This window comes from Prinia subflava, chromosome 5 (genome assembly GCF_021018805.1).
Source record: "Prinia subflava isolate CZ2003 ecotype Zambia chromosome 5, Cam_Psub_1.2, whole genome shotgun sequence".
NCBI lineage: Eukaryota > Metazoa > Chordata > Aves > Passeriformes > Cisticolidae > Prinia > Prinia subflava.
The window spans coordinates 9,924,075-9,935,391 of NC_086251.1; the positions used below are offsets into that span (position 1 = coordinate 9,924,075).

The 11,317-nt window shown below is 41.6% G+C and overlaps 1 protein-coding gene across 2 annotated transcripts; it reads right to left on the reverse strand.

Annotated features, from left to right (window-relative positions):
- Positions 1-566: 566 nt before the first annotated feature.
- On the reverse strand, positions 567-9,970 carry ARL14EP (ADP ribosylation factor like GTPase 14 effector protein). 2 transcript variants are annotated; one of them, XM_063397981.1, is made up of 5 exons: positions 9,835-9,965; positions 9,435-9,576; positions 5,876-6,377; positions 4,828-4,958; positions 567-3,995 (listed from the first exon to the last, which is right to left on the reverse strand). In XM_063397981.1, exons 3-5 carry the CDS (start codon positions 6,296-6,298, stop codon positions 3,767-3,769), a joined length of 783 nt encoding a protein of 260 aa, XP_063254051.1. In that variant the 5' UTR covers positions 6,299-6,377; positions 9,435-9,576; positions 9,835-9,965; the 3' UTR covers positions 567-3,766. The 2 variants fall into 2 exon arrangements, with proteins under 2 accessions (XP_063254051.1, XP_063254050.1); XM_063397980.1 differs by lacking the exon at positions 9,435-9,576 and having other exon boundaries at positions 9,835-9,970.
- Between the last annotated feature and the right edge of the window lie 1,347 nt (positions 9,971-11,317).

Consider the following 11,317-nt stretch of genomic DNA (forward strand, 5'->3'; position numbering starts at 1 on the left):
TCCCCCAGTTCTGGGGACGCAGCTCTTGGATGTGCACCACGGAACTCAGGGACAGGTTTGCAGTAAGCTGATGCCCTCTGCTGGGTGTGAGGGACTTGAAACGTGTAAATTCCCAATTTCAGAGTGGGATAATGGCACAAAACTCCTTCAAAGAGTGAACTGGACAGTTTAATGGCAAAGGCTCACACCTCCCCACAGTATTTCTTAATACATGTTGGAAGACAGGCAATGATTAGAATCTAATTGCAGTGAATGAATAACAGTAGTTCTGGTTATGGCTTCCACATTGGTGCATATTAGATGCAACTTGTATTAATTATCTTGGAATATATTAATTTCAATAAACTGTTCCTCTACTGTGAGTTGGATTTAAAATAATGTGTAATTTGAAGTTAGAGAGAAGTGTCTGAAGAGGCCTTTAAATAAAGTTGCCTTAGTGTGGTATTGACTGGTTAGCAACCAGTGTAAGATGAACAAAGCTTTCAGAATGTTTGCTGAAGGGTTATTGGGGAGAAAAGACCTGGATGATGAGGGACAAGCTACTGTCAGCACACCCTATATTCCACTGAGAGATCAGCTGAAAAATGCTGCATTTATTGAGACACAAGTATGATAAAAGTAATTCTAATTTTAGGGGAAAACAAATTAAAACTGGAAATCATGTGTTTGTGTTTTGTCATGAGACCAAGAGCTCTAAGGCCTTGATGCTGACTGCAGCTACCTGTAGCTGCTTCTGGCACACACCAAGTGACAGATGTTCACTTATCTCTCTGGAGCTCTGTCACTATGGGATTTCTGTGAGAGCTTTGTGCACTTGTCTATTGGTCCATTCTGGCTAATATCAGAAATGTCTATGAGAAAAGGCTAAAAGGAACATTAAAACAGATCTAAAATAGGTAAAAATTCGTCACCTTAACTGTTTTCTTCTTTTTATTTAGAAGTTTTAATTCTGACTTGTGGATTTACAAAATTACAATCTCTTTGTGTAGGTCTGTCCAGTTCCAGCTGTTTCTGATGTCTTGAATGGTAAAAGGTTCAAAAGTTAGAAGTTGTCTTATGTTAGTTACTGAAGTAATGAATTTTACTGATTAAAAAAAACCCACAGATTCATGCTGTGTCTAAGGATAAGATCGTAACACACTCCCAAAGATAAATGTCTTTTTGGAGCATCATACTGAAGAAGTAATGTACACCTTCTCTGAGTTAATTACCTGACTGCACTATACTGTTGAGTATTTAACACAAATAATTAAGGGATACTTAATTGTTTTTTAACTTTTGGGTCCACAAAGGGGCACATCCTAGCTCAGGTCTGACCACAGGGTTGTGTGGCAATTCTCACAGGGTCAACAGAAGAACCCTCACTGACTTTTGAAGATGTTAAATTTGACCATATTCTAAACTTGAAGTTTGCTCTGTGTGAGAAAGTAGAGTGTTAAGGGCTCCTTAGTTTCTTACAAGACACTTCAAATTCTGGAGTTTCTGTTCAATATACTCAAACTGATTCATGGGATATGCATTCTTCATAAACCAGAGTCTTTTATTGTCATTGATTTTTGTCTCTTGAATATGTAAACTTTGCCAAGACACAAAATTTTGCAACTCTTCCCAAAAGGAAAGTTTTAATACAGCCACTGAGGTACACCTGCAGTCACCTTCATTGCATGCAGGGCTTAAAGTGGTTATGAATTTTGGATTTTATGGAAAGTAGTTGTTTCCTTTGGCTTTATTAAAATAATGTCCTGTTCAAGAGGCTTAATTATGAGTAATTCTGGCAGATGGGGAAGAACCTGTGCTGCTGGGAGTCACAAGCACTCACTTTAGATGATGACAAAATAGCTTGTGTGGTGTTTATAAAAACAGCAAAAAGAGAAATTCGTGCTGTAAGCAGATTAAATCTAGCAAGATGATAAAGTTTAACTCATAACAACATCTTTTAAGAGAAAAATGGTTGTGGAGCATGTGGAACTGTATAAAAACATGCTACTGAACTTAGTAATACACTACAGCCTAGTCATGTTAAGGAAATGCAGCTAAAGGGAAGTGTCCTAAATGTGTTGGGAGGACATGTGAACAGCCAACACCAAAATGTCATTTTTTTTACCAGAAAAATAAGATTCTCTAGGCAACTGAAGTTACTGGTAGTTACTGAATCCAAAATCTGGCTATGAGCCTGAAGTGGTTACACTCATCATACACATGGAAGCCTGTTAAGTTTATTAACAATGGGTACTGCCAACACTGATATAATTAAAAAAAAAAAAACAATAAACGTGTGTGAATGACATGACTCAACCAGCTTTTCCCATCTTACTCTCGTGGAAGTTACTTGTTTATATTTTCACCTAATTCAAAAGATTGCTTAAGAGATGAAGCAGTGAGAGACATCCACTGCAGTGACTGACGATGCTCTGACGGAAAAAAACAAAGGATCTGATTATTTTTGTAACAGACTTAATAAAAATGTGCAGCTCAGTGCTTATACTCCAGCAGGACCAGCAGATGTCAGCATAACTCAAAGCATAACTTTGATCTTGGCAATGCAACATTCATGACACCAGAACAGAAAAAATCTGCTGAGCACGTAGCAAGATTATACAACTTTACCAAGTAAGTCTGCAAGAAGTTAACAGTATTATTGAAAAAAGGTGACTCAACAAACATGCAGATCTTCCATAGATCCAAAGAATAGGAAATTTATACAAAACACAACAAAAATACAGAGAATAAAAATGTAACTAACGCTTCATTTATAAAATCTTTTCAACAAATCTTGTTATAGTGTAAAAGTTGAATATTATGAGGACAGATACTGCATCAACCAAAGACACTTTCCATTCAGCTGGGTTTTTTTGGTAACAGTCTAGATAACCTTGGTTTGGAAACAGACACAACCTTGGTTTGGAAACAGACACTCAGGCTCATTTCAGCTGCATATAAACCTTTAAAATCAGTGAAAAGAGAAATGGCGAGAGGGCTGTTGAAGTACTGGTCCAGTCCAATTACTGAACTGACTGATAACAGAGCAAAATCATTTCAATTTTGTTCTACAGAACCAACAAAGTAATGAGTAATACTTTAACACAAGGCCGTGACAGGTTAATTTCAGTATTTTAATATGAATGAATATTTAATTAATATGAATTCATATTCTTATGAATTCATAAGGATAACTTGATCTCAAATCCCAGTAACTGAGATGAGATCTGAACACCTAAATGGTTTTGACTTCTTTTTAAGTGAACAGGATTAGATTTATGAGGTGTAGCTTCAATATGCTATAGAAGATACGGTATTCACTATTAATACTAGAAAGAGAGCTTTATTAATACTGTATGTAAATTCACTGAGAACTTCCATGGCATTTCACATAGAACAGATTAAAACCCATGAGATCCTGAATTTGAGAAGTAGAAATGAGGGATACATGGAGATGGTACACTCTATGAAACAATGTATGAGAAAGAATAGTGAGTGGTTCAGGACAGATCACGTTAGGATTCCGCACCTTGTACTTGAATACAGTTGTTCAGTGAGATCTAACCCAGATGACTAAGAAGCCTTGAGTATAACTCACACTCAAGCGTGAAAAGACAGCAGTGTGCTTATGTCCTTAATCACACTGAAAATGACCGTGAAAGAAGCACATTCCTCATGTGGATCATGACAAATCCCAACAGCTTCCATTAAATCACCAAATGCTGAATGTGCTGTGTTTAACCAAAGCACGGCCCATCCAGCCAGGAGAAACTAACGCACACACACACTACCCAACGTGCTTATTTCTGATGATCTCTCCCCCCTCTATCTCGATCTGCTCGTAGAGCCACTTGCGGTCACAGCGGCACTCCGTGCCGCACTTGTTGGAGCCGCACTTGGGGCAGGCGTAGAAGCAGCCCAGGCAGTCTTCATCCAGGCAGTCACACAGGTCCATCCCGCTGTACAGCAGCAGGCCCTGGCTGTCGTACACCTTACTCTTGGCCGGTATAACTTGCCTGTACAATGAAAAACAACAGTTCCTTTCTCAGTTAAAATCCCATTATTATTTTGATGCCAAGTTGCTAATAGTTGTGGAGGGAGGTTTGCTTTCTTCAGGTGTTCACTTGAACACTGTTAATTTCAAAGACATACATACCTTACTGTATGTAACATTTTTCAGTCCTAATTGTATCTCCACTCTGTGCCCAAACTAAGCAGAAGAAACAGAGGGAGAGGGAAGGATGTGTAGTTGGTGAGCAGCACATTTAGTGTCTGTTTCTGCCGGCTACAATTACAATTAGGTGGAAAGCAGGGGCAACACATTAATGTGGTATTTCTTGCATATTTTGACAAAAGAGAAAATGCATTTTTTTTAAATCAGTCACATTAGAAGGTTGTAACTCGTTATCCAGTATTATCCAATTTAGAAATTAACTTTGTTTTTCAAAAGGAAGGTAAGGTCCTAACTTGCACACTTTTGTTTACCGAGTGTAACTACTGAGTTTATAGAGAGATGATAACCAATATTTTAAGTGTGGCCTACTCAATCTTACTATATTCAAATTTATCTTATTATCAGAATTTTAGTTTATGTATGTATTAATAGCTACATCTATGGTCTGTGTAGTATTATGCCTCACAAAAACACCTTTTTGTGTTTGCCTGAAATATCAGCTGTTTTATTTTCTCTTTTACTTATCTCAGGAATAAGAGTGATCTTCAACATCCCTAAAACCAAGAACCCAATCCATACACACACAAACATCCACATAGACAATGTTATTGGCTGACTATCAAGGCTATGTTATTTTCAAAGGAAGATTAATGTAAAGACAACTAACAAATTACCTGTCTGAATTAAACACTGAGATTTTTGTTTGCAGCCTTCTTTTTTCCCTTTTACTGGTCTCTGGAGTGAATTCAGTCTGACGTCCTGGGTTAGCAAACTGGAGAGACTTTAAAGCCTTAGCTGTACGCCCCTGAATAAAGAGAAAATATCACTTAATTATAAATACAAATCTTAATTCTTAAGAAAATATCTAGTCAAGGATATTGTAATAATGAATTCTTGACCTATGATTCTATGATTTCCCCAGAGAATCTTTATGTTGGAGAACTATACCTGTCTCTGACCCCAGCAACACGAGCTTTGTATTAGCAGTTTTAATCAATGCTTTCAAATCATCCTCCTATCAGCCTCCTAATCATACGGACATAATTGAAAAATCCAGCTGGGGAACAGCTCCTAGAATGCAACTCCTCTTTGCTCAGTGTGCATACAGACAACTCTTGCCATTTTGGTTGCCCACACCACAGATTCTCTCTGCACAGCCTGAACAATGCACCCAGCAAGGCACCAGGCACTTTCCAAGCTCACTATCCTCCCACACCTGTTCATCACTGCCCCGACCAAATGCCACGGCCTTCACAGCCCAGACACCACAAGAGCACACTTAATTCAACCCAATGCAGGTTCATCTCGTAATGAACTGTGAGAGAAAACACCTTTTTTTCCTTTTTGTTTTTAACTGAAGAGACATCTTTAGAAGCAAGTTTTACAGTGTTCAGTTTCAAGCATGGGAGTTTGTTGTTTGCAAGGCTTGAATAACAGCTTAAAATACCAGCAGCAGTCTGGTTATTTACATGAATTTATGAGTCAGTCACCCTAGCAGACACAATTTTTCAAAACTCAGAGGCCACATTATTTAATTAGACAAAAAGATTTTTAAGGTTCTCCAAATAAAGGTTTAAATATTGTAAACTCCTGCACATCTAAAGGACTACATCCTTTCTTATTTCTATGAGAGAAAAATTTAATTTCTCTATGTAGTAGTAATATGAGCTCTAATAGCTTGCAGAGTACAGAGGGGATGGGAAAACTGATCCATATACATACGTCTGGATCCAGTTTTCTTCTTTGTCGCTCCTCAGGGTCCACATCCACACTTCCATTTATTATCTGCATACATTTGGGACAAAGCTTCCAACCAGGAACAAACTGTCTTCCAAACTTGGCACTTAAAAAAGCTGCATCATCTAAGTCAATTGCTCGCAAGCTTTTCTTTGATAGTTTTCTGTGTATGTTGAAGGGATCACAACAGGATTTTTGTAAGTCTTCAAATCTTTCAATGTAAATTTTTGCATGGTGGAAGCAGATGGTATTGTTCTCTGACAGGGTTATTCCAGTCCTAAGCTGAAGCAGCAGGAGGTCAGATGAAGATATATCTTGTTTAGTCTTGAAGCCAGTGTGGCGGGTGTAATAGGTCTTATGGCACTCATTGGTAGACTGAAGCTGAACTCCAACTGAACAAGGATCCATTTTACTTTATCAGAACAACTTAGTTATTTTGCCTAGAATGAGTTCTTTGAAGCCTTTAGGAGTTTCTGTGAAGATCACCCTAGAGAAAGCATTAAAATCAATCAGATTCGCAGTGCAAACTTTTATCCATAAGCCTGATTTAAGTCATTAAGAAACATGTAAAGAATTTATAGCCTTCTAGTCCAGATAAAACTAAAAAGATACTATCTTTTTTCTGGAATTAAAACATGCATCTTCTATTCCTTTCAGAGGCTTTTTTTTTGCGGGGGGTGGCTAAAATAAGTATCTATTCAAAATGTTTTGTAGCGTTACTTTCTCAAAAGCAATCTGGGAGCAAGGTATGAGGTAGATGAATTGTTCACACTGCAGCCTGCTCTGGTCATTGGTTTTCCTGGGGAGACCCTGTCTTGGGACAATCCCTGAAAGTCAGGACTGACTGCCCCCAGAAAGGGACTGCTGATGGCTAAACAATTCACCAATCCTGTTTCCAAGGAGGGAAAAAGCTGCAGAAGGTAGGCTGCACAGGCTGGCTGATGTCCGTCAGCAATTCCCATCCAGCAGCACTTTCTGTACGTTCTTCCCATGTGTACCAGGTGCAGGTCAGCACCCTGGATCAACCTGAGCCTTTCCAAGAACCAGTCTGGGCTATGAAGACTGGCGGTTCCAGATGTGTGTGGTTTTGGGGTCATTAGGCCTTTGTGTGCAGCCTCTGCTGGGCAGTTATTACACCGTGATACACAAATACCAAATGAAATTACCAAATGCCAAGTGAGCCCCTGCAGACCGCTCTCACAGCCTGGCCAAAGTTTGCTGCTAGCCCAGTGCTGGCTCTAGCACACCAGAGCCTGAGCCCATCTTGCACTATTTTCCACTGCAACATAAAAAACAAACTTCTACCACAAGAAAGGAATCCCTTGCTCTCAAATCCTCCAAGCACCTTAATTACAATGACTGTAGCTTAATTGGGGTGTTTACGTTCACCTACACCCTATTCTGCAAAGGCAAAACCCAGAAAAATGGAAAAGCAGAGTACTGGTTGTGTCTGGGATAGAGTTAAATTCCTCACAGTAGCTGGTGTTGGGATGTGTTTTGGATTTGTGACCAAAACAGTGCTGATAACACACTGATGTTTTGGCAGGGCTTACAAAGCATCACATCTTTTCCGCCTCACCCTGCCAGAGCGGGGCTGAGGGTACACAAGAAGGTGGGAAGGGAAGGAGCCAGGACAGCTGACCCCAAGTGACTGAAAGGATATTCCAGAGCACATGGCCTCGAGCTCAGCAGTGAAGTGGAGGCCAGTGGGAAGGGCTTGCTGGGAATGGCCGAGCATTGGTCAGTTGGTGTTGGGCAATTGTCTCCAGTTGCACTGCTTGGTTTTTTCTTAGCTTTTACTTTTTGCTCTCTCTCTCTCTTTATTTTTTTTTCTTTTAAATTTTCCTTACAATATTTTTAAAACCATCTTTTTATTATTAAGCTGCTTTTATCTCACCTTTCTGGTTCTGATCCTCCCCCCAGTGAGGGAGGGTGAGCAAATGGCTGTGTGGTGCTTAGTTCTCAGCCGGGGTTAAACCACAACAAACATTTATTTGTTCTAACCACTGAACAGGGTAATACGGACTTTTAATCAATAAAAGTACCTACCAGTTGTCCAGTGCTAAAGAGTCTGGGATTATACCTTCAATAAGATATAATCAAATAGCATCATACAGAATCTAATGACATGAAATGTGTAATTTTAGCCAATACACAGAAATACGAACAAGGCAGTGCAAGAGCTTAAAAGGGAATAGTAAGTCAATAGGATTTTTAGAATTAATCTGAAAGTCACTGGTTGGAGCATTTCTGCAGCAGAAATGCTCTTGACTGCAATAGTTCAGTTTTTCTGAAGCAATTACACATTTCCTTACATTAAACTTCATGCACAGTAATTGAAAGGTCTTGCATAGGACATATTTTCTAGTGATTTAACTGATGCAAATATAAATCATCTGAGAGGTTCTACCTGGGCCACTAAACTTGTCTGAAAATGTAATTTTATATCTGATTTGAGACACAACTGATAATAACTGAACAACCATTTTTAAACAAGTTTTCTGAACCTATTGTTAGTAATGCTGCAATTTTCACATTTAATTGAAGAAAAATAGAGGCACAAAGACACCTGAATGTAGAGGCACTATACAAAATGCTTTAAAGACCCAGTTTGCAGAAAAGAATGTGCATGTTTCATTCTGAAAACAATGCAAACTCGGTTCTGTTTTTTTGCAAGTGATCTGAAAATACAAAGACTTGAGTATTCTACTAACACTGATTTCTCAGGTCAAAACCTAAATCCTGTATTTTTAAAACTACACCTAGTGTACTCCTAAGTTGCTAGGCCATCTGAACTCTTCTTCACTCAAATTTCTGTAGGCTAATTTAACCCCTGAAGTTTTGACCTTTTCAGATCTGCACTGAATCATACACATAAAAAGAACAGATGTCAACGAAATCTAAAATATTCTTATTTTTAGTGGCTGCTGAGCACTGACTGTGGCAAGTTTTACTACTGAAAAGTTCCAGTGCCTTTGCCTATTTACACACTTTTACTGCAGTACTGACTTTGAATGATGTTCTAATCTTTTTTAAAAGACCGCCTATCAAACTTCACCATCTTAGTGAACCAGTTCTAATAACAATTAATCTTTTTTTATTAGCTGCACCAAGTTTGTGTTTCAAGCCAAGGTAACTAGAACTGTTAATGATCAAAGTTCACTGCAGCCAAGTTAACATTTTAACAGCAATTTAGGCAATATCAAATAAGTTCACTCAGAGAAGTCTGTTACAGGCTCAAGCCTGCTCCAGGTGCCAATTTTTGACTGATTCCTATTGTGGAAGGTGGGGCCTGTGTGTGTGTATGAAACACACTAGGTCAATATACAAGTGATGGTCTGAATTTTCAAAATTTGCACATGGATTGTAAGTCAGGACTCTTGGAAGAAGTTCTTATTGAGACACCCTCTTTCTCTTCTAAGGGAAAAAAAACAACCAAATAATTATTACAATGGTATCTTTGTCAGGTAGCTGTTTTGACCACTGACTATACAACGGGATATATCCTAAATTAAACTGCAGAAGGGCACAACAGTTCTGTCACCTCGGTTTGTTCAAATGACAGTACTGCTGACCAAACTTAGGGATCTCATTCGCTTAATCCGCAGGAATTCTTGGTGGAAGCTCCAGCGCGTTTCTTCTCTTCTCCCCTTGGGACGAACACACGGCTGCTATTCCTGTGAATTCTCCATGTGGAAAGAGGAAAGTGACTGAAATCCCAAACTCCAAGGTTTGTACGTGCACCTGTGCAATGGTTAACCAGTGCTCGCCGTACCAAACGCCACAGCCCGGAGGAAATGCTCGATGAGGGCAGCGCGGCGGAGCCCAGAGCGGAGCACTGGCAAGGAGGAGTCTGCCTCACACGGGCAGCGCTGGCCTAAACCCGTCCCGGGGAAAGAAAGGCCCGGCCCTCCCGCTGCCCGGCCCTCAGGCCGCCCCTGTACCTCTCCGCGGGCTGTGTCCCGCCGTGCCGGTGCCGCCGTGCGAGCTGTGTCCCGCCGTGCGGGCTGTGTCCCGCCGTGCCAGTCCCGTCCGTCGCTGCAAGCTACGCAGCGGGCGGCGGCCATGAGCGGCCCCACCACAGAGCCGCAGAGCGGGGCGGCGCTGCCGCCGGCCGGGCTGCGACAGCGACACCTGGCGGCGCGGAGGGGGCCGTCCCGGACCCAAGGGCCCGGTGCTTACCGGTGTTTATCGGTGTTTACCGGTGTTTATTGGTGTTTACCGGTGTTTATTGGTGTTCACCTGTGTTTACCGGCGCTTCCCGGCACGGGCGGCGGGGTCGGGGCCGGAGCTGAACGAGCGTCCCCGGCCGCGGCCCGCTGCAGGCTGCCCCGGGCTGCAGAGCGGCGGCGGCGCGGCTGAGGGAGGCCGGCACTGACCGGGGCCGGGACCGCCCTGTGCTGTCCCGGGAGTGCCCTATGGTGTTCCCGAGATACCGTGTGCTGTCCCGGGAGTGCCCTACGGTGTTCCCGAGATGCCGTGTGCTGTCCCGGGAGTGCCCTACGGTGTTCCCGAGATGCCGTGTGCTGTCCCGGGAGTGCCCTACGGTGTTCCCGAGATGCCCTGTGCTGTCCCGGGAGTGCCCTGTGGTGTTCCCGAGATACCGTGTGCTGTCCCGGGAGTGCCCTGTGGTGTTCCCGAGATACCGTGTGCTGTCCCGGGAGTGCCCTGTGCTATCCTGAGAATGCCCTGTGCTGTCCCGGGAGTGCCCTGTGCTGTCCGGGGGATGCCCTGTCCTTCCCCAGACACTTCCTCAGACACTATTTCACACCTCACCACGGTCCAGAAATCAGTGCTTAGCAAAACTGTTGTTTTAAATAAAACCAAGCCTTCTCAAATGTCACTTCATTTAGGGGAAAAACCCTTCACGGCCTTTTGGTCTCTAGAATGTCTCTCAAAAGTCTGTTACTCTTTTAGGTTGGTTGGCTTTTTTAATAAATTCTACTGTGTTCAAGAGGTGGTGTGTGGTGGTTTGCGGGGTTGTACTGGGATGATCTTGAAGGTCTCTTCCAGCCTTGATGCTTCTATAAACATCCTCAGGACAATAATGGCTTTATCAGGGAAGAGGTATGACATTTTGACCAGCCTTCATTTGGTCCACGTATAGGTAGTGACAGCACACCTTAATTATTCTTGGAGTTTTTAGAACAAAGGTGATAATGAACAGAACACAGTTGCCCTAATAAGTACCCTGTATAAGTACCTATAATACCAATCCTAGTTTCAGTTAGTGATATCTAAAACAAAGTCTTAAATTACCTCCTTAATGCCCCTTCAAAATTTTTGTTGGATTAACTAAATAATTGCTATCTGGCTTTCCAACAGATCTCCATTGGGTGTTAATAGTACAAAAGCTGAATCTGAGGGCAAATACAGAAAGGCATGGCAAGAACCTAAAAAAAGAATTTTAGTGAGCCGTGGAAACTG

Excerpts from the sequence above, each read along its gene's own strand:
- ARL14EP (XM_063397980.1), bottom strand. The coding sequence starts at position 6,298 with ATGGATCCTTGTTCAGTTGGAGTTCAGCTTCAGTCTACCAATGAGTGC. Across the intron at positions 4,959-5,875 it reads GAAGAAAACTGGATCCAGAC|GGGCGTACAGCTAAGGCTTT; the intron begins GTATGTATATGG and ends CTCTTTATTCAG. Across the intron at positions 3,996-4,827 it reads TCAGTGTTTAATTCAGACAG|GCAAGTTATACCGGCCAAGA; the intron begins GTAATTTGTTAG and ends TTCATTGTACAG.